The sequence below is a fragment of the Vipera ursinii genome (assembly GCF_947247035.1).
Source record: "Vipera ursinii genome assembly, chromosome: 9".
In the NCBI taxonomy this organism is placed as follows: domain Eukaryota; kingdom Metazoa; phylum Chordata; class Lepidosauria; order Squamata; family Viperidae; genus Vipera; species Vipera ursinii.
Window position 1 is genome coordinate 8841772 of NC_139523.1, and position 25009 is coordinate 8866780.

Consider the following 25009-nt stretch of genomic DNA (forward strand, 5'->3'; position numbering starts at 1 on the left):
ACTGCAAAGGCAACTCTACTGACTGGTTTTCCAGCAAAAATTACTCCAGCTGTGCCTAGAGGTGATGAATTCCCTCTCCACAAGAAACCAAAATGTTTGTCATCCTTGCAAAGTTATCCCGATCAGAAAGCTGACTCCACAAGAAGACTAGATCTAAGTTTTACTGAGACAAGAACGTATTAACAGGACTTTGCAAGACTGGTTGTGATTTTCCTCTTCTCCGCGAGTCAGGGAGAAGATAGTCTGAGTCTCTTCCTAACACTTCTGCTCTTTTTTGGTTTTTGTAATGGTTTCTCAATGTTCCCCTCTTCTCCAGGGCTCTACAATGCCACAGCTGCACTAGGATTACACAAATGTGCATGGATTAAGTGGGCTTCACTCAGTGGTGGGATTCAGCCAGCTCGCACCACTTCGGCAGAACCAGTAGCTAATTTTTTTTGTTTCCCAGAATGGACTTCCGGAAGCGGCATCCACACAGAGAACCGGTTGTTCACCTATTTGAATCCCACCTCTGGCTTCACTTATTCCTCATGAATTAAACATAAAGATAAGAGGACTAACCTGTTTCTCTCCTGGAGTCTGCTGATCTCGTGAGTCTGCAGAAGCAGCTGTTTCTCAAGCTTGTTGGTAGACAGGGAATTTTCCAATACTTGAATTTCCAGGCGGGATGTTTGGTTGAGAACCTGTTGAATAGAAAACCTGGATACGTCAGAGAGCAGAAGTAGCAGAGAAAGTCTCCTATATCTTTTCTTGACCTTTATGCATCGTTCTCAATCTTCAGGTGGTTTGACTTCAGTTTTAGTGTGTGATTTGTAAACCATGACTGATGGCTTAAAATCCAATACAGGTGATCCTCGACTTACAGCAGTTCATTTAGTGACCATTCAAAGTTACAACCCTGAAATAAGTGACTTATGACCGTTTTTCACAGTTGTGAACTTTGCAGTGTCCCCATAATCACGTGATCACAATTCAGACGCTTGGCAACTGCTTCATACTTACGACCGTGGTGGTGTCCCAAGGTCATGTGATCCTTTTTGCGACCTTCTGACAAGCAAAGTCAATGGAGGAAACCAGATTCGTTCAACAAACAGGTTACCAACTTATCAACTGCAGTGATTCACTTAACCACTGTGACAAGAAAGGGTATAAAATCTTCCGGGTGTCTTCCGGGTGAGGTTCAAGGTTTTGGTGATGGTTTTTAAGTCCTTACATGGCATGGGTCCGGAATACCTCGGGGACCACCTGCTGCCAGCATCGACTCCCCTCCGCCCTGTGCGTTCCCACAGAGAGGGCCTCCTCAGGGTGCCTCCGGTCAGAGAATGCCGGCTGGTGGCCCCCAGGGGGAGGGCCTTCTCTGTGGGCGCCCCGGCTTTATGGAACCAACTGCCGGTTGAGCTCCGGATGGCACCGGATCTTCGCTCCTTCTGGCGCGGGTTAAAGACCCATTTATTCGAACAAGCTGGCCTGGCCTGATGGGGGAATGTTAGGGTTTTAATGTTTTTATATTTTGATTGTTTTAATTCGGGCAATAATTTAATCCTTTTTTAACTTTTGTATTTCTATTTATATGCCCTGTTCACCGCCCTGAGTCCTTCGGGAGAAGGGCGGTATAAAAATTCAATAAACTTAAACTTAAACTTAAAATGGGGCAAAACTCACTTGACAAATGTCTCACTTAACAGCAGAAATTTGGGGCTCCATTGTGGTCGTAACTCAAGGTCTACCTGCATGAACGGAAGTAATTCTGACACAAACCAAGGATAACAATCCAAGAGGCCTCACTGGTTGAGTGCTTCTTCCAAAGGTCCCTCAGATATTTAGGATGGACCACCAGCAATCAAAAAGGGACGCGGTGGCTCAGGGGGTTAGGACGCTGAGCTTGTCGATCAGAAGGTCGGCAGTTTGGCGGGTCGAATCCCAAGTGCCGCGTAACAGAGTGAGCGCCTGTTACTCGTCCCAGCTTCTGCCAACCTAGCAGTTCGAAAGCATGTAAAAATGCAAGTAGAAAAATAGGGACCACTCCGGTGGGAAGGTAGCAGCGTTCCGTGCACCTTTGGCGTCTAGTCATGCTGGCCACGTGACCACGGAGACGTCCTCGGACAAGCGCTGGCTCTTCGGCTTTGAAACGGAGATGAGCCCCTAGAGTTGGAAACGACTAGCACACCTGTGCGGGGGAACCTTTACCTTTACCTTTACCTTTACCTTTACCTTTTTACCAGCAATCAAGCGGAATCTCCTGATACCCTTAATTTGTCTAGCTAGGCCAGGGGTGGGGACCCTTGGCTCTTTTATGACTTGTGGACTTCGACTCCCAGAATTCCTAAGCTGGTGCGAACTGGTGCGAAACGGCTGAATCCCACCACTGCATAGGGGCAAGCGTTCATAAGAAATTATTTTTGTAAAAGTCAACGAAGTCAAATTGCTCGATATAAAAAAAATTAACTGGGAAAGAGAAAATAGAGGGGGAAAGGATGAAAGGCAACAATCACACACTGCAGAATTAGAAATAAAGTAGTTAAGCCTAGCTAAATTGGTGAAGCTTTTGGATTTTCAGCACAGGTTCAGGATTCATTGCAAAAGGGATAATTGCAAAAAAACAACAACCCAAAAACCCAAAAACAAAACTCCTCTGGGCTTCTTGCTCCGAAGTAGTTAGGCAGGCCTTTCCTGCTCATCTTCTTTTCTTCTTGAACGGTATCCTCAGTTGTGTAAAAAAGTAGGGAATAACGGAAGGCTGGCCTCTTGGGAAGGACTGTGTTGCTTTGCTTAATGAAGCAGAGTGATTGATATCCTGGTATGATATGATATCAGAAATTAGCCGTTGTTCAAAATCCCCTTTCCTAACGATATTGTGTAGAATTGTAAAGATTTTTTTTTAAAAAAAAAACAATGAATCTACGCAAAAAAATTTTTTTTGGAAGTTAAGGTAAAAGGTAAAGGTAAAGGTTCCCCCGCACATGCGTGCTAGTCGTTTCCAACTCTAGGGGCCGGTGCTCATCTCCGTTTCATAGCCGAAGAGCCAGCGCTTGTCCGAGGACGTCTCCGTGGTCATGTGGCCGGCATGACTAGATGCCAAAGGCGCACGGAACGCTGTTACCTTCCCACCGGAGTGGTCCCTATTTTTCTACTTGCATTTTTACGTGCTTTCGAACTGCTAGGTGGGCAGAAGCTGGGACGAGTAACAGGCGCTCACTCTGTTACGCGGCACTCGGGATTCGACCCGCCAAACTGCCGACCTTCTGATCGACAAGCTCAGCATCCTAACCCACTGAGCCACCGCATCCCTTTCATGGAAGTTAAAGCTGAGTTCAATTCATCCAGTCAGTTTACTAGAACATATCGGTCAAATTACTGTTGTGCCAAACTAGAAACTAAGGGGTTGCGTTTTGGGAAACTGCCAGCCTAGGTTCTTGCAGCATATTAAACCACCAAACTGACATGACTTTTTCAACTATTTCAAAACCCATGTCTGCCCTTGCAAGTGCCCAACCAGTTCCTCACCTTTCCAGGTGTGCTATCCTAGTTCTATCCACACCTATGTTATTGCATATGCCTTTTGGGAATTTGCAATTTTGTTTATAACTGTATCTTCACCTTGAATATCCTCCGTGTGCCTCCTTTGGTCAGCAAGGCAAGAACTGATTTGTAGGTTTGCACCTGTTTTAAACTTTGTGTATTTTAGCACAAGCCATGACACAGCTTTGTGGAGAATGAAGAGCTGACATGATCCATTTAGAATAGCTACATTCCTTGAATGTGCCTGTTCAAAACCTTCTACCTGTGCAGAAGCTACTCACGCTCTTCTGGATTTGCACAACTGAGCAAAGAGCATTTGGGTTGTTGCATTGGCGCCCAACTGAAGTTTCCAAATTGTCATCAGCGGCAGGTCAACATGGAGTATGTGGGTTTTGACTTGGATTCTTGGTGGTTTAATATGCCGCAAGAACCCAGGCTATTTGTCCAGTTGTGCAAATCCAGAAAAACATGAACTCAGGGACCAGGTCAAACTTGTGATGGAAACCCAGACATCATATTAAAGCCCATTTTTTTGGCATAGCTTCGGTAGCCACTGTGGTTTGGAGATCATCCTCCCTTCTGGTTGTCATCTCAACTTTGATGTATTCAGTAAGCCAGGGGATTTCAAAGTTGGCCCCTTTATGACTTGTGGACTTCAGCTCCCAGGGCTGGCTGAGGAATTCTGGGAGTTGAAGTCCACAAGTCATAAAAGGGCCAAGTTTGAAGACCCCTGCAGTAAGCGATGGTAGAGCCGTTGTGGCCCTGTAACTTGGCAAGAAATAGCCTTGCTCTAAAAAAAAATCACCAGAGATAAAATCCAGGAAAAGGCTACCAAATGAAGATCAGCTTACCTGTATCTCTACGTCAGTGAGCTTCCGAGTCTGCTCAGCGGTTTGATTCAGGAGGTTGGTCCCAATTTCCAACATGGCTGCCGTGTGGTCCTGTACAGAACTGAAATGGGTCTCTGATATCTCTATTCTCACGTTTTCCTGGATGTAATTTTCCAGCTGAAACAAAGAAGCAATGGGGATTAAAATTTGAGGGCTTGTCACAGAGAAGAGGGGTCAACCTATTCTCCAAAGCACCTAAGGACAGGAGAAAAGTAATGGATGGAAGCTTACCAAACACAGATCCAACCTAGAATTAAGGAGACATTTCCCATCAGCAAGAACAATCAATCAGCGGAATGGCTTGTCTTCAGAAGTTGTGGGTGCCACATCACTGGAGGGTTTTTTTTTAAAGAACAGATTGGACAGCCATTTTTCCGAACGGTATAGATAGAATCTCCTGCTTGAGCAGAGGATTGGACTAGAAGACCTCCAAGGTCCCTTCCATCTCTGTTATTCTGTATTCATACTCTGTATTTTGTATTCTAAGTAGGACTAACCAGCCTGCAAAGCACCTGCACATATCTTCCTAGATGTGTACATTACACAGTAACTTTATTTTGGCTTGATTCTTGCATCACCAATATCTTCTGATTGCAAAGTTTAAGCAAAGGGGAGCTTAAGAACTACACATTTGCCAGGATGCTTTGGTGAACCACATGTTTACTATTTGGCAAATCCCTAGGACCTCTCTCCTTTCTTCTTCTTTTTTTATGCTGATGACTTGGCCAAGATGGGTACAAATAATTACAAGTAGTCCTCAACTTACACCATTCGTTTAGCAACCCTTCAACGTTATCATAGCACAGGAAAAAAGTGACTTACAAGTGGTCCTCGCACTTATGACCACTGTAAGATCCCCACAGTCCTGAGATAAAAATTCAGGTGCTTGGCTACCAGCATGTGTTTACGATAGTTGCAGTGTCCTGGGGTCATGTGATGGCCATTTGCAAGCTTCCAACAAGCAAGCCCGATTTGCTTAATGGCCACATGATTCATTGAACAGCTGCAGGGATTTGTTTAACCATCCTGGCCAAAAAAAGGTCATAAAATTGGGTGCAACTCGCTTAACAGCTGTCTTGCTTAACAATGGAAATTCTGGTCCCAGATGTGGTTGTGAGTTGAGGACTACCTGTGCTTGCAAGACTGCCTTCCCCAGGTCCTACGAGCTCGAGCAGTACAGGGCGTTATAAATGCCACGCACAGAACAGCACACACCCTGCTAGAGAGACGTTGCCTGAAGATGGGCTCCAGCAAAAGTCCGAAAGCTTGGAAGACAAAAACCTCTGGTCCCGATGACCGATGACCAAGCGATTGGATCCTACAACAGGGCATTATTCATCTCCCTTCCAGAAAACATTGTCACCTATAGTAGAGGTCCCCAATCTTTTGGGCACCAGGGACCGGTTCCATGGAAAGAGGTTTTTCCATGGATCAGAGGGTGCATGGTTTTGTGTGCTGCCTGCGTCCCATGGATGGGGCTTTGCTTATTTGTGCAGACCAGTTGCTGGCATGCTGCAACCATGGACCGGGGGTTGGGGACCCCTGACCTATAAGATCTGTGGGATATCCCTTCTCTGTTGTAGATCCTACCTTATAGAACATCATTATCATCAAAACTTGGCTAGCCCTGATCTTTCCATCCTTCCGCGTAGCCTTAAAGACCCAGCACTTCTCTAGAACAGAGTTTTTTCTTCTTGGCAACTTTAAGATGTGTGGATTTCAACTCCCAGAATTCTCCAGCTAACATCTCTAGTCTAGCGGATTGAGCCAGATCATGAACTAAGCCTCTGTAGAATGGAAGACCCTGAATGAGATGTGCGCTGGCCGGCCTTGGCTGCCTCTGTTAATCAAATGGAGAGCCAAGTTAGCCTAGCGGTTAAGGCACCAGGCTAGAAAGTGGGAGATCTTTAGTTCTAGTCTGCCTTAGCCATAAAGTTAGTTGGGTGACTTTGGGCCAGTCATTCTGTCTCAGCCCAACCCACCTCACAGGTATGTTACTGTGAGAAAATAGGAGGAGCAAGGTGTGTTAGATACAGTTGCTGACTTGAGTTACTTGTAAAACTAATAAAGGCAGGACGCAACTGACTAAATAAAAAAACCCGAGTTATTTCTGCCAATTTTTTTTTGTACTTTTCATAACGAGCCCTGGTGGTTAGAATGCAGTATTACAGGCAAACTGCCCATAACCAGGAGTTTAATCCTGACATGGCTCAAGGTTGACTCAGCCTTCCATCCCCCTGAGGTCGGTAAAACGAAGACCCAGATTGGTGGGGGCAATAGGCTGACTCTATAAACCGCTTAGAAAGGGCTATAAAGCACTATGAAGCGGTATATAAGTCTAAGTGCTTTTGCTATTGTCAGTTTAGTTTTGGATATTTTGACTATTTGAATATCAATTCTCTGGTTAATGACCACAACAAGGCAATTTACCAATTGACTGAGAACTTCTGCTTTCCCCTTCTTCTTCTGCTCTCGAGTGTGATTTGTGTCTCAACGCAGACTTCATACCTGAAAATTCAAGCTTTCGAAAACCTTTATCAGCAAGCTGAGCAAACAGCTGCTTCTACAAACTCCTGAAATCAGCATATTTCAGGGGAGAAAGTCATTTGTACTGCCTGGCTTCCTGCTTGAATTGAGAAGAATAAATTACTCCAGTTAATCCAAGCATATTTGTGCAACCCCATTGCAGGGGTAAAACGTGGGTGTCTTTGGAAGAGATAAACCAGACCTGTGAAAAATCTTTCCTGGAACCCCCAGTCAGCAGAGCTGCTGATATTGAGCAAAACAAAGGAAAGGAAATCAGCAGAGAGTCCTTGACGGCAACAGTGTTAGGCCATATATAAAACTAGGGATTTTTCCACCAGGGATAAATTTAATTTAATTTAATTTATTAATATTTCTATAAATTAAATTAAATTAAATTTATCCCTGGTGGAAAAATCCCTAGTTTTATATATGGCCTAACACTGTTGCCGTCAAGGACTATAAAGGGATCATAGTTTGCTCTGCTGTTGCAACTAATTTGATTCTCAATGTCTGTGGAGATTCTCAATCATCCAGGTCATGGTTGTCCCAAAGGTGCTTTTTTTTTTCTTTCCGGGAGGCAACTGGACTTTCTTGTGTTGTTGTGATTCAGGGCCAGCCTGTGGGTTCGGCAGTTGGGTCAGACGACTCAGAGGAGGAGGAGGAGGGGGGTGTTGGAGAGGTTGCTGAGGGGGTTGGAGAGCTTGCTGATGAGAGCCCTCAGCCAGGCCCCTCCCACCTGGTCACGATGCAGACCCAGCTGTGTGAGCCTGACAGTGTGGATGAAGATGACCCACAGCTGGCCCTGTTCAAGGAAGCCCGACGCAGGAGGCAGTCAATCAGGAGTAAACAGAGGAAGGCAATGGGGCACCTCGGAAGGAGGCAGAGAGAAGCCATGCCCTGAACTGTATAAAAGGGGAATGCGTGGGAGGGCTGGTTTGCTGAAGGCAACCGCTTGAATAGCTCCTGTTTCATGGTTCGTGTCTTGTTCTGTTTGCTTTTGTGTCAATAAATTTGGCAGGCTTAGTTCCAGCCTCTTGCCTTCTTGTAAAAGGGGTTGTCCCTGCCTTTTCTGCAGGGCCGGTAGCAGGCTGGTACAGAACATGTGTTTCTTCTGAAGACATTACACTTCTCATCCAACAGTGAAGGGACACGGGGCAGAAAATGACCAGCTGTCTGCAAGCAATATAAATCCTTCCATTCCCCACCATCTAGTCAGAGCTGAAGAAGCTTCTTGGATGAGAAGCGAAACATCTTCAAAAGAAAGACAAGAAAGCCCAGTTGCCTCTTGAAAAACAAAACAAAAAAGCACCTTTGGGACATCCATGACCTGGACGACTGAGAAACTCCATAGACATCCAAGTCATGGTTGTCCCAAAGGTTTTGTTTTTGTTTTTTTTCCAAAAGGAAAAAAAAACAGTAGCTTTTTGTTTTTTTCTTTGCAAACATTTCACTTCTCATCCCAGAAGCTTCTTCAGTTCAAAGAAGCTCCTTGGATGAGAACTGAAATGTTTGAAAGAAAAAAAAAACACCAAGGAAGTCCAGTTGGCGTTTGTAAAAAAAAAGCACCTGTGGGATAGTTTGATTCTCATGTTAATGCTTCTTCCGCTGAATGGCTTCTTTCATAAAGATGACACTAAATTTAAAGTTAATGGCTTTGATATTTGGGTATTCAAATTCGATGCTTAACTGTATCGATCAGTAGCTACTATCATTGTTCCTAAGTTCACCCTAGACTTAGAACAGAAACTTGGCCCTTTTATGACTCGTGGACTTCAACTCCCAGAATTCCTGAGCCAGCATACCTGGCTGAGGAATTCCGGGAGTTGAAGTCCACAAGTCATAAAAAGGCCAAGTTTGAAGACCCCTAACTTAGAATGTTAAATATTTTTGCTAGAGGCATATTCAAACCATGCAGCTTTCCCAAATCAAGCTTTTATTTAACAATGTCAGTCCCTTTACATCCAACCCATGATTGTTTGTTTTTGTCTTTCCCCTCCCCCTCCCCCATGGGCAGCACACTGACCCATTGATCATCTCAGCATCCTTTTCTCTGTTTTTCCTCCTCTCCAAAGGGGGTCTGGCCAAAGTGATGTCCGGTGGAGAAAAACAAATAGCACACCTGTCTGAATGCAGTTACGAGTCCAAGGCCAAAGTCATCCCAAGGCACTCTTCTCCTCCTTTACCTGTTGGCCAGCAGCCTTAGTTAAGTTCACAAAGCTCCCTTCCTGTTATTAGTATTGACAAAAATGGTTTACCGGGTGTTTGATTTGGTTAGCTCAGGGGTCTTCAAATGTGGCCCTTTTATGACTTGTGGACTTCAACTCCCAGAATTCCTCATGCCTGGCTGAAGAATTCTGGGAGTTGAAGCCAACAAGTCATAAAAGGGCCAAGTTTGAAGACCCCTGGGTTAGCTAATGGTTACCTCTGTGTCTTAACGCTAGATCTTAATGATTAGTTTTGGTTGCTTCATAACGTGTCTTACAGTTAGTCCTTGACTTATGACCGCAATTAGGACCATAATTTCCATTGCTAAACAAGGTGGCTGTTAAGAGAGTCGTGCCCAATTTTATGACCTTTTTTGCCGCAGTTGTTAACTGAATCGTGTGGTCATTAAGATCATCTGGCTTCCCCCATTGACTTTGCTTGTCAGAGGTTGGCTGGAAAGCTGATCACGTGACCCTGGGATGCTTCAACCGTCATAAGTTCATGCCAGTTGCCAAGTGCCTGTAGGGATGATGCGACAGTGCAAGGACTAGTCATAGGTGACTTGTTTTCAGTGCCGTTGTAACTTTGAATGCTCACTAAATGAATGGTCGTAAGTCAAGGACCACCTGCATTTACGGTGGATGTTTTATTGATAACTACCTTATTTTATTGTTTTAAGTTATACCGAGGATGGCTGAGTTTTATGTTAAACTGCAGATGTTTTAACTGTCATTCTGAAAACTACCATGAGTCTCTGTGAATTTGACAGAGTACAAACCCAATGATTATATAATCTTCAGTGTTTAAGTGCAGATGTTGGAGAGAAGTGGCAGAAATCCTGAGCATCTCATTTGTATAAACAGAGGCATAGAATCAAGATCACACAAGGTATTAGCACTGCTTTATAAAACCTTAGTAAGACCACACCTGGAATACTGTAGCCAGTTTTGATCACCATATTACAAAAAAGACGTTGAGAGTTTGGAAAAAGATCAGAGAAGAGCAACTAAGATGATCCAAGGCCTGGAGACAAAGACATACAAAGAACGGCTGTGGGACTTGGGTTTGACTAGTGAGTCTAAAGAAAAGAAGAAATAGGGGAGACATGATAGCAATATTCCACTATTTGAGGGGATGCCACAAAGGAGAGGGGGTCAAATTATTCTCCAAAGCACCAGAGGGCAGGACAAGAAACAATGGTTGGAAACTGATCAAAGAGAGAAGCAACCTGGATTTAAGGAGAAACTTCCTGACAGTGAGGACAATTAACCAGTGGAACAGCTTGCCTCCAGAAATTTTGGGCGCTCCGTCACTGGAGGTTTTTAAAAAGAGGCTAGACAGTCACTTGTCTGAGATGGTATAGGTTCTCCTGCTTGAGCAGGGGGCTGGACTAGAAGGCCTCCAAGGCCCCTTCCAGCTCCTATTCTATTCTATTTTATATCATTCATTTGCTGACTCAGCCAGTTCTGCCCCAGCTGAATTAACCCTGCCCTCTGGACAAAAGAATTAAGGTTGGGTTAGATAAAGACAGTTGGCATGACCATTTTTTCTGTTTTTATTAACTTTCCCATTTTATCACCTTGAACATGATAATTTGGAGACAACAGTGGGAGGCCTCCAGGACTATGTCTGTCCCTCCCTTCCTGCTCCCTGCTCCGGGGCAGTTTCTGGATAAGTAGGGTCTGGTTTAGAAAGCTAGGAGTGACCATGTGCCAACACAGCTGGAGGCTGTTGGGTTGGGTGAGATTGCTTAGTGGAGGGAACAACCCTCTGCCTTTATGCCTCCCATGGACATCTTATACTATGACCCTTTTTTTACAGACTGAAGAAGCAGAAAAGAGACAGAGGATTCTATAATCTTCCCTGCAATTTCCATTTAGTTCTGTGTTTTGCCTCTGACTGCTTTCTTGCAAACCCTTACCAGCCTCTAGTCAAAATGTGACTTTTCTAGACAGCATTTTGGGTCAGCTGACAACCCATGGACAACTTTCCTTTCAGCTTGAGTGGGTGTCGTTGCCATGTTTGGCTTGATCAGGGTCTGTTTTGAAAATTCATCCCTATCTGTCTTTGGTGGTGTCTTAGTCTTTCTCTTTGGGGGATAGAATAACCATGCGGGAACCTTCCTGATTGAAAGGAAGCCTGGATTAAACCAGAACAGAGGTGTGCTAGAAGGTATGCATACAACAACACAATTCAAGATTTGACCCATTGTCCCGAACCCCAAATTGGTTCACCTCTGCCAATACCAGTATTCCTTGACTTACGACAACAGTTGGAACCAAAATTTCCCATGTTGAGTGAGTTATGGTGATTTGGTGATCTTTGTTTTGCCGCTGTTGTTAAGGTTTCACTGTGGTTGTTAAGTGAATCATGGGGTTATAAAGGGAATCCATCTTCCCCCATTGGGAAGCAGCAACTGTTGTAAATATATGTCGGTTGCCAAGTACCCAAATTTTGATCATGTGATCATGGGGATGCTGCAATGGTTGTAAGTGTGAGGACTGGTTGTAAAACAGTTTTCTTAGTTCTAACTTTAAACAGTTGCTAAATTAATGGTTGTAAATTGAGGACTATCTGTACAGGTGTATTCACTGAAATAAGATTGTCTGGCTCCATTTTTTGTTTTGTTTTTGGGGTGGGCTCTTTTTGAACACCTGAAGGACAGTATCTGTCATCAGATACTAGTACTGCCCTTAGTTGGCTACCCCAACTTAGCTGCAAAAATGCATATAACCAGTAGATGTCAGCACCAAAAACAGCAAACTTTCAGCTCTCTTCTGCCATCTGGTGGTTGTCTTAGCTGGCCAGTGATGCAATAAAGATATTTAAATTTAGTCATCATTTACATCAGGGTGTCAAACTGCTGGCCTGTGGGCTGGATGTGTCATGCCAAAATCGTGCCCACTCCAGCTCCGGCAATGGGGAAAAAGTTGCGATACGTCATGACACGTCACGTGACGAGTTTGACACCCCTGATTTACATCATTGTATTTTGCTAAAGGTCTCCAATGACTTAAGTCAGAAACTTCCTCCTCTTCTGCTAGGTTCCTTTGCAATGTTAACTAGAAGCTTCCCTGCAGATTTGATAACGTTCTATTAGCTACAGTATTAATAAAAAATTCTTAACTTTTCTTAGCTTGGTAAGATCCCAATCTAGGATTTTTAAAAATGCAACACTGACTTTTATAAAAAAAAATCCTCCAGGATTCCAATTCTTGACCTACCTTTTTCGTATTGTGAGAATTAGGTTATGGTAATGCTTCCCCAGCTTGAGCTTCACAGCTATGCAGGCTGAGTCTTTGTATTGTATGGAGATATAGGGATTACCTTGGCTTACCAGTAGTAGGCCAGTGTTCTCAGCCTCGGCAACTTTATAAGGGATGGACTTCAACTCCCAGAATTCCCCAGCCAGCAATATTAACTGGGGAATTTGGGGAGTTCAAGTCCACCCCTTTTAAAGTTGCCAAGGTTGAGAGTCAGAGTAGGCTATCAAAAACCAGCTATGGTAGTGTGTAATTCATATTTTATGGCTTAGTCTAATCTGTGACTTCAGCCAGAGGTGCCTTAGTCTTGACTTTGTACAAGGTGTGAATTAAGATAGAAGGCTGGATGGGCTCACAGTTCTTTTAAATCTTGTTTTCTCTAACAATGGCTTAATCAATAATCTACAATTTGATTCACATAACATACAAAGTTGTAAGCCAAGTTTTCTGAATCATGGTCAAATTCATGCAACTTTTAAAGTCCAACTTAAATCGTATTATAGACTAGTGCCTTGTATGAATTCAGTCATAATTTGTAAACACAGCTTATACTTTATTATATTGTCAAAACTGCACCATTATGATATTTAACAAATCAACTCAGCATTCCAACTCTTTGGCAGGATTCCTGGAACACATTACATCCTGATTTGTTCTGGTTTTACTCTATAAACCCATGCATTTTGGTTTGCAAGCCATAATTCAGGGTTTTAGTATACAATGCGAATCCAACTATCTACCAGTTAAATCATGATTAAGCTAAGCACATCAATCCCTAAAATGGAAGAATGGATGGAAAAAGTAATGGAACTAGCAGAGGTGGCAAAATTAACTGTTTTAATGAGAGAGAGGAATATATCCAGGATTGTTTCTACTTGGAAACCATTCTTGGACTTTGTGCTCAGTCAAGAAAAAAAAAATGAAATCTTGACTTTGGGTTTTGCTGATTAAATTAGCTCTTGTTATAGAAATGGATAGTGCTTACTAAATTGGTAAAAGTAAAAAAAAAATGAGGCTGTAATTTAAGTTTGTACTTTATTGTACTGAAAAATGCTGGAAATTAATGTTTTTTTTTCTTTTCCCTCTTTTTTCCCCCTACATCAGGGGTGTCAAACTCAATTTCATTGAGGGCCGCATCAGCATTGCGGTTGCCCTCAGGGGGCTGGGTGGGCGTGGCCTACTGGGTGGGTGTGGCCTACTGGGTGGGCGTGGCTAGAGTGCGTATGGCCTACTGGGTGGGCGTGGCCAGCTCTACATCGTTCGCATCAAGGGTGCCTATGGGGGCCTGGGCAGGAGTGGGACAGATCTGAGGGTCTCTGGCAAAAGGAGGGTCTCTGGGCCAGGGCCAAGGCAGTGGGAGCCGTTCCCTCACTGTTTCCAGGATGGCTTCGCGGACCGCATGAAACCACTTCGCGGGCCGGATCCGGCCCCCGGGCCTTGTGTTTGACATGTCTGCCCTACAGCTTTCCTTTTCCCATTTCCTTATCTATTTTTCATTGTATTTTATATATGATAATCTTAATAAAAACCTATGTAATCTTGCAGATTAAGCCAAACATACCTTAATCTAAAGTTGATTTTAAAGTGCAAAGATTATGCAAGCCATTAAAATGGTTAGAACATTTTCAAAATCCGTAGTCTGCAAGACGAGCAGTAGATACGAAAGGGTTCCTAAAAATATCACCCTCTCTTCCTCCTCCTCTTCTCGCCTTTCCTGCCCGTATGTGTGCAAGTGTGCTGATAACTGGCCAGCTTGTTATTTTAAGAGCAAGAATTCTAATTAAATAATTGGCGGTGCTGGAAGATGGAGACAGTTTCAGTGTGTGTCCCTGGCAGGAAATTGCCCGTTTCTGCTCTACCATTCAGACATTTTCCAAAGATTTAGGCAGAAGCATCACTGTGTCCACCAGCCTATGGCTCCACAAATGGCTTGACTTCTGCCGATGAATGGAGATCAAGAGAAAGGTCTGGTTTCCTGGGGGTGGGTGGGTAGGTTATTTCCATGGGTTAAAGGTAGAGAAACAGGAAGGGGGGGTTGGAATGGGGATGGGGAATGTGCCACGTGTTCTTCCTTGGGGAGACGACATGGCTGTGAGCACAGACAAAATTGGTAATCCCCTAAAGTAATAGTAGTGTCCTTTCCATCACCTACTTGTTCAGATTATTTTCAGGAGATCTGATGCTGGATTCCAAGAATTGGCAACCCCTTTTGGAGCTCCTTCCAGCCCTGAACTGGAAGCATGAAAATAGATTTTGCTAAGTCTCCAAAGTACGTTGGTCAAAGTAATGATTTAAAAGCTAACCAGCTGGTATAATGTAGATAGTGTAAGAGAAACCGCCATATAATATAGACCACTGTTTACTGTGTTTACTCCTGGGTTATCTCTGTGCAATAAGACCGTGCACGCTCTGACAAGGTTGCTCAGACACTGATATAAAAAGGGTGGTAAGATTACAGTTTGTTAACACCCATAGATTCCTTGTCCATCTTGGGCAGGGTTAGGCAACCTTGGCTCTTTTATGACTCGTGGACTTCAACTCCCAGCATTCCTGAGCCAGCTGGCTCAGGAATTCTGGGAGTTGAAGTCCACATGTCATAAAAAAGCCAAGGTTGCCTACCCCTGATCTTAAGGTTCAGATCTTTTGAACCCCCAAGATGGGACAAGGAATCTATGTGCCTTAACAAACTACAATTCCCAGCTTCCTTTCTCTCTGGTTTCACTTCCAAGAAGTGAACAAGGAAGTTATTTCTAGTGAGAAATGGTCCTTGACTTATAACCACTCATTTAGAAACTGTTCACAGTTACGACGGTGCTGGAAAAAAGTGATGCACGACCAGACCTCGCACTTATGACCATCACAACCTCCCAATGGTCACATGATCAAAATGTGGTTGCTTGGCAACTGGCATGTATTTACAACAGTCGCAGCTTCCTGGGGCCATGGGGTCACCATTTGCGACCTTCCCAGCCGGCTTATGACAAGCCAAGTCAATGGGGAACGGTGTGATTCATTTAACGCCTGCGGCAAAAAGGTTGCAAAATCGAGGCTACTCCTGTGATGCCTCGCTTAATGATAAAATTTACAGTACCTGTCACGGTCATAAGTTGAGGACGATCTGTTGTGAGAATCTTGCAGAGCCTAAATTGTTATGGCAACAAAGTACAGCAATGACCCACATACCAGAGGACCTTTCTCTTCTAAATGCTGCACAACTCTCCTACACTTTTGTCACACACCAATCCTGAAGGTGCAAAGAATCTTGGCCACCAAAACTATCCAGGCTGACAGCTTTCTGATGCCTCCACACATCCCCCAAAGTCATAATATGATTTCTTGGATTAAAGTTAATGTAATATATGAACCCCGTCGTTATTTGTGTTTGATGCCAGGCATGAGCAATCTCTGTCAAAAATTAATAGTTTGGTTTTTCTGCTATTTAGTAGCCTAGGTGTTCGGCTATTCAGTATTAAAACTGCCAAGAAAATCCCCTTCCAAGCATCAGAGAAAGAAATGAAGATCCCAGCCCTGATCACTTTTGTGATGATCTCACCCACCAAGCTTGGATCTCTGCTGCCCCCCTCCCCAACAGCAAAGTCTATTCATTCAAATATATTCCACCTCTGTCTTAGTCTGAGGAAGCCAGTCCCTCATGGGTTGTTCAGCCCAAACTGGTTAAAATTAAAGCCATCAGACTTAATGAAACAGAGTATTAACAACAACGACAACAATAAGAATCACAGCAAAGGTTTAAGGACCAGAAGTTTGGTTTGAGTCACCCACTGCATTAAACCAGAATGTGATTTGCTTGGTTTTTAGTTCAGCATACTGCATAAACCCACCCATTAAACCCTATCATTAGAGTCAATCTGGTCTAGAAGTTTAAGGCACCACACTAGAAATCTGGAGACTGTGAGTTCTAGTCCTGCTTTTAAGTATGAAAGCTGCCTGGGTGACTTCGGGCCAGTCAGCAGGAGAGTGAGTTCTAATCCTGCCTTAGGCATTATATAGCTGGTTGTGTGACTTTGGCTGGACACTCTCTTAGCTCAACTCAACTCACAAGGTGGTTGTTGTGGGGATTTTTAGGAGAGGAAGGAATATTACGTAAGTTTGCTGCCTTGAGTTACTTATAAAGTTGAGATGACAGAATAACAGAGTTGGAAGGGACCTTGGGGGTCTTCTAGTCCAACCCGCTGCTCAAGCAGGAAACCCTATACCATTTCAGACAAATGCTTATCCAATCTCTTCTTAAAAACCTCCAGCGTTGGAGCATCCACAACGTCTGGAAGCAAGTCATTCCACTGATTAATTCTATATAAAAAAAATCTAATAGAGTTAAGACATAAATAAATTAAAATGTCTTGGTCCTGATTTCACCTGTTGGTTTACTAACTCATTTGCAATTTGGTTTCCAATTCTTCTGCACAGCATCCTTAGTCATAAATCTTTACAGACCGAAACGGCAGCACTCAGAATACGTTAAACCACAGGCAAGCTGCTGCTAAACCTGCAGAACAATAGGCTGGCCACCCTGGGCACTTTTCACAACCTGTTGCTTTTTGGGTTTTTTTTTTTTTTTTGGCAAGGCTTCAGTGCAGCGTAGAGGAAGGACCACTGTCTGTCTGTCTTCTTTCCCTGGGCCACTTGGATCCTGTTGCCAAGAAAACAGCAGCGCCCAGTCAAGCCCTCCGGAGACCTCCACCAAAGGAAGATCTTGCAGTAGATACTACAGACCCCCAACCACTGAAAGCCATACCTGCCTTCCAACAAGCAAGGTAAAGCCTGGTTGTAATGTATCCATTTTGGGGACATTGGACCAGGCTGTGAAGTGTTCTGCGTTCATATTCTAACTCTTCCACACATATCCCAAACTATGTCAGCTGAATGCAGTCAATGTACAGTACACACCGAACACGGGGGGGGGGGGGAGTAGACAGGAGAGAGAGAGAGAGAGAGAGAGAGAGAGAGAGAGAGAGAGACAGAGACAGAGACAGAGACAGAGAGAGACAGAGAGAGAGAGACAGAGAGAGAGAGAGACAGAGAGAGAGAGAGAGAGAGAGAGAGAGAGAGAGAGAGAGAGAGAGAGAGAGATTGTCTCAGTGCCTCCCCCAATCCCCAGGGGCTAATCCCTGCAGCTTTTGCCCAGCTTTTGCCCAGCCTCCCCACCCTCGCCTTCTTCCTCCCCACCTTCTGCAGCCACTGGGTGTTGTTCTCCATGACGGTTTCCAGCTGTTGCAATCGCTGGACGGGCCACTGGGCTTCGGCCAAGGATGGCGCATCCCTCTGGAGCGAGTTGGACACTTGGAACCGGGCGTCTGCAGCAGCAGGAGCAGCCGCGGGATCGCAGCCCCCCAGCTCGGGCAGCAGGAACGTGTAGGTGCAGGATCCGTGTTGCAGGCGATGCTGAGAGCGCTCCGCAGCCCCCTTGCCCAACACCCCCGGCTGCAGCATCCCTGCCCAGGCGGGCAGCAAGAGATACGCCAGGACCTTCCAGTTTCTCATCCTGACCTTCCTCGGCGGGACTTGGCAGCAAACTCCTCCGGGCGTGCACGGGGCTCCGAGCTGCCTGGCTCCAGAGAAATCCGGACGCCCCGCGATCTCTGGCTCCCCGCCTCCTGTGGGCAACGAGAGGACGGGGGTGGGGGGGGGGGTTGGAGCCCTCCCACCCTCTTTGGCCTCCGCCTCTTTCCGCCCCCTCCGTCCTTTGCCCCCCCTCCCCTCTCTGCTGGCTTTTGGAAGCCCGCCCGGGTGGCTTTGCTGGACGAGTCGAGCGAGACCCGCTTTGCAGAAGGTCGTTTGAACGCCACGACACGCGCTCCCGAGTCAACAGCCCCCGGGACCTTCCCGCCTTGCTCCAGCTAGAGCAGCGTTTCCCAACCTTAGGAACTTGAAGATGCGTGGACTTCAACTCCCAGAATTCCCCAGCCAGCATAGCTGGCTGGGGAATTCTGGGAGTTGAAGTCCACGCATCTTCAAGTTCCTAAGGTTGGGAAACGCTGAGCTAGAGGGTGCTTGGCGGGCTGGATCCCGGTCAGGAAGCGCCGAGAAGTCAGGATGTGGCTGCGCGGAAACTTTCCGGACTTTGCGGGGAGGGGAGGGGGGGGCGAAGGAGAAACTTGAGGAGCCCTCGTCTCCCCCATCAGAAAGGACGGGGCGTGAGAAAACCCGGACGATCCTCCTTACTATCTGTAGCCAGGGCTTTTTTTGTAAAAGAAAAAAGTGCCGGAACTCACACATGTCATACAACCCACCTTGCCTACCCTACAAGGTTCCATCCAAAAAAAGGTGGCGGAACTCCGTTCTGAGCGTTCAATGAGAAAAAAAGCCCTGGCTGTAGCCTTTCCATCAGTCCTTAGGGCCGCGGACTTAGGAAGTCTTACCGGAACGTCAGCTCCCTTAAAGTCGATTGGACCACAACGTTCAATTTCTGTGACGGTTGCTCAGCTTCTCAGCGGCATCTGCAGGACACCTGGAAAGCCAGCAGGACTGGACCTGTTTTAATACTTGGATGGGAAGCTTACTCACCTGGAAGTCCCAACTTGTAGGCCTAGGAAGTTGCAAAGAAACTTTCCAGAAATAGGTGATGACAAACCTTCTGCACAGTTGCCAAATAATAATAATAATAATAAACCCTATGTGGGTCTTTCATGTAGGATTTGAGCTTGACTGCAGGAATTTAAACAAGTTTGTACTACTTTTTCAAAAAGTGGTGCAATAGAGGGTCCAGACTCTCAGAAGCTGTTGAAACCCACCCCTGAAATACTGAGGACGAAAAGTGCCATTTAATCACTATCCTGCTCTCAACTGCTGTAGGATTTGGAATTCAAGAGAGAGAGAGAGAGAGAGAGAGAGAGAGAGAGAGAGAGAGAGAGAGAGAGAGAGAGAGAGAGAGAGAGAGAGAGAGAGAGAGAGAATAAAATAAATTGCTTACACCTTCCAACCACACTCTTATTTCATGATGAGGATATTTGTCTAAGCATAGACCCCCCAACTCCCAGCAGTTCCTATGGTAGGTGGTGTTGCACAGCTGCCAAGCCCCCTTTTCTTCTTGAAAGACCTGCAAAAGCAGCTGAGTTTAAGAGATGAGAAGTGGGAGAAGGTCAAATTCCCACGTGGGGGGGAGGGACTCCTTCACAAGCTCTACCATTCCTTGCACAGGGCTGCAAGGAATATACCAGCTGTACCGGTAATCTCGAATTACGAATTATGAATTCTAACTGCAGTTGAGGCCAAAATTTCTGTTGCTAAGCAAGACAGTTGTTAAGTGAGTTTGGCTCCGTTTTGCAACCTGCCTTGCCACAGTTATTCAATGAATCACTGCAGTTGTTAAAGCTAGTAACGCAATTGTTAAGTGAATCTGACTTTGCTTTTCAGGAGGTTGCAAAAGCTGATCACAGAGACCCCAGACAGTGCAATTGTCATAGCTATCAATCAGTTGCTAAGTGTCTGAATTTTGATCCCATGATTGGGATCATGGCTGTTAAGGAAATCACTGCAGTTGCACTCATAGAATAGGAGTGACTTTCTTAACAACTGTGTTTTTTTTAAAGGCAACTGGACTTTCTTGGTTTTTTTTCCTTGAAAATTTTTTGCTTCTCATCCCAGAAGCTTCTTCAGTTCTAATTGACTGGTGGGAAACAGCAGGATTTATATTCTTTGCAGTCATCTGGACTTTCAGAGTTCTAATGACCACATAACTGCAAAGAATGTAAGTCCTTCCTTTCCCCATCAGTCAGTTAGAACTGAAGAAGCTTTTGGGATGAGAAGCGAAATGTTTTCAAGGAAAAAAAACCTAAGGCAGTCCAGTTGCCTTTTGAAAAGGGACTCTCTATTTAAACTTAAGCTTAAATATGTCAGTTCCATTTCACCCTCGACCCCCCCCCCCAAAAAAAAGTGATAAAAAAAGGAGTAAAGAAAAAAGTTTCATTTTGGATCTTCATGTGTTCAGCTTCGACATTGGAAGGAGATCCTAAGCATGTTAAATGAATTTGTCATTTGCTCAGTGTTTCTGCTGTCAAAATATCTTTCAACCTGTGAAATGTTGTCAAGTGTTTTTGCAGTGTGGGTGAGTTGAGTGGTGGGATTCAGCCAGTTCGCACCGGTACGGTAGAACCAGTAGGTAAATTTTGCTGAGTTCGGAGAATCGGCTGAACCCATGCTGCTTCCGGAAGTCTGTTCTAGGCCTCGGAGGCCTGGAGGGGGTCTCCCAAGCCTAGAACAACACACCGGAAATGCGTGGATGTCACTTCCGGAAGTCCATTCTAGGCCTCAGAGGTCCAGGCCTGCATCCACGTAGAGAACTGGATGTTCAGGTATTTGAATCGCACCACTGGGTGAGTTGGATAGACATCTCCCCAGTAAATCTTCATACTTTCTGCATAATTATTCAATAGCACGTGCATATTAACATTCTGGCTGGATAAAGGAGCCCTACCATGCAATAATATCATTTGGCTTGGGTTTATGGCTTATCCGTAAATCCTACCACTCTGGTTTGTAAGTCAGGCTTTTGATTTATTTTTGGTCCTCGTGGTGGCTAACAGTTAATAAAATGCCATATATTCCAATTCAATTTAGTTACAGTCATAGACCAGCACAGAAAATAAACAGAATAAAGCTTAAGACAGAATTAAAATACACTTGTAAAATAATCTAACATCTATATGTGAGGTCCAGGATATAGCCTCTGTTAAATCATAATGAAAACATTAAAATTATATTAAATATGATAACATCTAAAACTACATCAAAGTAACAGTATCTAAAACAATTAGTATCAACAAAGTAAAAGTATCTGACATTGAAATGAAGTATAATTGCAAAGAATGCATTGGGGAAGATTAAATGCCAAATAAAATAAACCCCTCTCCCAACGAAGATTTAAAACCTATACTAAACCACTCATCTAATAAACGAAGAACATCCCCTGGGCTTCTGCTAATCTTGTAACCCTATGCCTGGAAATAGAGTGTTGTCTGAATGCAATCAGTTAGGGCTTTTTTTAATCAAACCATTTTTAGGGCAAAGGGTGAAATCAGTCATTCGGTACTTATGACACTTCTTAAGACACTCTGCATGAAAACAAGTCGGAGTCCTTGCTGTGTAAATATCTTGAACTGGAAGAGTTTCCACTTGAAATTAGATTTCTAAATTGCATTCTTTGAGTACAATCTGTTTACTTAGAAAAATGTTTTAGAAGCAAAGCCAAAGATACTCTTTTTTTTCCCCTGTGAAAGTCAATCTGGACTTATTAATTCCAGTAAATATTTATGGCTCCAACCCATGGAATTTCATATGGATTGGCATTCCCTTCCTTGCTTGCTTCCTTCTTTCCTTACTCAAGAAAATTGCAGACTTTTTGGCCTGGAGAAGTGACATTTGGTTTAGTCATGTCTGGCTTATTTTTTTAATCTTAATTATGGGGAAAGAAGAGACCTGAGTTCAACCCACTTAGGAGCATCTGGAATAAGAGTTTAAAAAATAAGATGGTACCCATGAGTGGTTGACCAAAGCCCTACCACGTGTTACTAGACACACACAAAAAGGGTGAGGTTTTCCATTGGGCAGTCAAAGGCATCTTCTTGACTTCTTCTATTTCCATCCATGGATGCTCCTGAATTCCACCTTCAGTCATGGAAATTCACTGGTGATTTTGAGCCAATCACTGTCTCTAGAAGAGATGCTCTGAATCCAACCTTAAGTTCTTGGAAGAACCATCAATTATAAATTCAGTGTGTAAATTGAATTTAAATGAGTAAAATATATACTAGCCACTCCCAGTCTGATGCTCTCAGATGTCTTAACTGTGAGCTTCCAACATAGCTGTTCCACATCCCCAAAGGTGACGGTTCATTCTCCCAATAATATTTGCATTTCCCTACTCCCAAATATTGGATAAGAGATAAGCAAGAGCCAAATTCCTGAAATTATTCCTGGACCAGGTGGCTCAAGTCAAGAAACAGACAATGCAAGGCTTCCAATAATGCTACTTTATGTTCAAGATTAATCTACTGTAATCATGAAAGCCTCTCTACTTTTCTCTTGTTCCATCTAATGTTGAATAGTATCAAGATAGCATAATGAGTTTTTTTCTCGTGCCCAATACAATCTTTAGATTGTCTAAAGATAGTTCTCAACTTATAACCATTCGTTTAAGTTGCTCATGAACTGGTCCTCACACTTACGACTGTTGCAGCATTGCCACTGATCAGAATTTGGTCACTCGGCACTGGCAGGAATTTATGATGTATGCAGTGTTCTTGGATCCTGTGATTTCCATTTGTGACCATCTTCTGACAAGTGAAATCAATGGGGGAAGTTGGATTTGCTTAACAACCCTATGATTCACTTAACAGCTTCATGGATTTGCTTAACAACCATGGCAAAAAAGATCATAAAATCAGGTCCAACTTATTTAACATTACCATGGTTAGAAAAGGAGATTCTGGTCCCAACTATGGTCATAGGTAGAGGATTACTGTACTGTGTTTCCCCAAAAATAAGACTGGATCTTATTTAAATTTTTGCTCCAAAAGATGCATTAGGGCAGGGGTGTCAAACTCCTGGCCTGTGGGCCAGATGCGTCACGCAGAAGCCATGCCCACCCCATTGCCGGCAATGGCAAAACAGTCCCGATTCATTGCGAAACATCACGTGATGTCGTGAGTTTGACATTTCTGCATTAGGGCTTATTTTCCAGTTAGGGCTTATATTCAGGGAAATACGATACTATTTTTTTAAAATTTATTTTTATTTTAATCCCATTTATATCCCGCCCTTCTCCGAAGACTCAGGGCGGCTTACAATCTAAGCACAAATCAAATGCATCCATCTGGCTGACGATCTTAACTAGGGTTTATTTTTGGGGTGGGGTTTATATTACAAGTGTCTTGAAAAAAATGCTAGGGCTTATTTTCCAGTTTCGGGGAAACACGGTAATTGTTTCTCCGACTCTTTCAATGGTTTCATCCTTCTTTCAAATGTCCCCCCAAGGACATCGCCCACGTATGGCTCAAGGGGGTCTGTAGGTATAGGTACAAATTCAAGATGGTGACTGTGACCATAAGATCTTGGTCACCACCTTGATTTTTTTGACCCTCCTCCTGTTGATGTGCTTGGAGTTATTTTTCAAGAGGGAGAATATGCTGCTTTCTGCAGCTCTTGGTTCTTGGCCCAGGTGAGATCATTTCACACAATTCATCTTTTTTTTTTCTTTTGTAGTTTTGACTTTGGAAAGCCCGCACTTATAACTCTTCATCTCAAGCCAAAATCTGAGACATGCTGAAGGCGTCAAGTACACAAAACCCCTTGTTGACTTGGGTGGACTATAAAAAAGAGAGTGGGGTGGAATGGAATTTTAATTTTAAACCAGATGACAGGCAAGGTCTACCTTTTGTCTGGGGCCAAACCACAAGGCCAAGTAGTGTAGGAAATCTATGCTTTGCATCTGCATTTTTTTTTCAGACTGGGGATTTCCAATGATGTGATGTACGTGAGGTGTGCTGAGCTAAAAGGATGGTTGGAACATAATGTGGATTATAGCATTAATTGTTAATATTATTATTGTCTTCTTATTCAGTCATATCCAATTCTTGAAGACTGCAGGATACGTCCTTGTGGTTTTCTTGGCAAGATTTCAGAAGTGGTTTGCCATGATCTGCTTCCTGGGGCTGAGATAGAAAGTGACTGGTCCAAGGTTACCCAGCCGGTTTTGTGCCTTAAGGCAAAGACTAGAAATTAGGGTTTCCTGGTTTCTGGCCTGATGCTTTTTCCACTATACCAAATTAGCTCTCTAGTATTAATAACACAGTATTAATTATAGAATAGGAGTGTTGTAGGAGTGTCATGCCACTGTCCTGCAAAATGTTAACTATTCTTCACAAGTAGATGGAAAAGGACCGGTTTCTGTTCAAACCATCACCTATGACATGACAATGTTTTATTGAATGGATCAGCAGCCTGACAAGGAGGAGGAGGAGGAGGAGGAGGAGGAGGAAGAGGAGGAGGAGGGGGGAGAAGAAGAAGAAGAAGAAGAAGAAGAAGAAGAAGAAGAAGAAGAAGAAGAAGAAGAAGAAGAATGTATTTATTTATAAAAATGCTTCTAATCTGAAAGTAAAATATAGATCACAATTTTTCTATTGTTACTTTGACTTTTTCCTGGATAAATTATACAAATCTGAGAAAAAACAGTGTTGTTCCTTGGACTGATTTTTTTTACTCTTAGAGAAATATGACAGCCTCAAATCTTTAAGAGGCACTTCCATGCCTCTCTTGCAAAGCTCTTTAACAACTCATAAGTAAATACAGAAGCCACCTGGAGAAATCTCACTAAGTTTCATTCATTTGGAAGAATCCATGTGAGATCTCACAAGATTTTGTGGATTATCAAATGTGCCGTGGTCACCATACCCGAGGAGATGATGGGACCTGAAGCCAGAAGGTTTTGCCATCTCCTGACTCTATGTGTTGCCTGGGTGCAGAATGCAGTTCCTTCTATGCATCAGAAACCAGAGAGGGAAACCGTATTTTATGTTAGGTGAGTTTAAATAAAATTTAAAAACCCACAACTAATCTAAACTAGTAACAACCTACATTTGGATGACATGC

At 43.9% G+C, this 25009-nt stretch overlaps 1 protein-coding gene across 1 annotated transcript in view; it reads right to left on the reverse strand.

Moving 5' to 3' along the window:
* Positions 1–17985, reverse strand: part of LOC310644507 (angiopoietin-2-like) — a 31831-nt gene extending 13846 nt beyond the window's left edge. The window contains exons 1-3 of the mRNA XM_083369583.1: positions 17591–17985; positions 4371–4526; positions 562–683 (exon numbers count right to left, since the gene is read on the reverse strand). Of these exons, the coding sequence (XP_083225709.1) occupies positions 562–683; positions 4371–4526; positions 17591–17905 (593 nt within the window). The 5' untranslated portion in view covers positions 17906–17985. The remainder of the gene's footprint in view (positions 1–561; positions 684–4370; positions 4527–17590) is intronic.
* Between the last annotated feature and the right edge of the window lie 7024 nt (positions 17986–25009).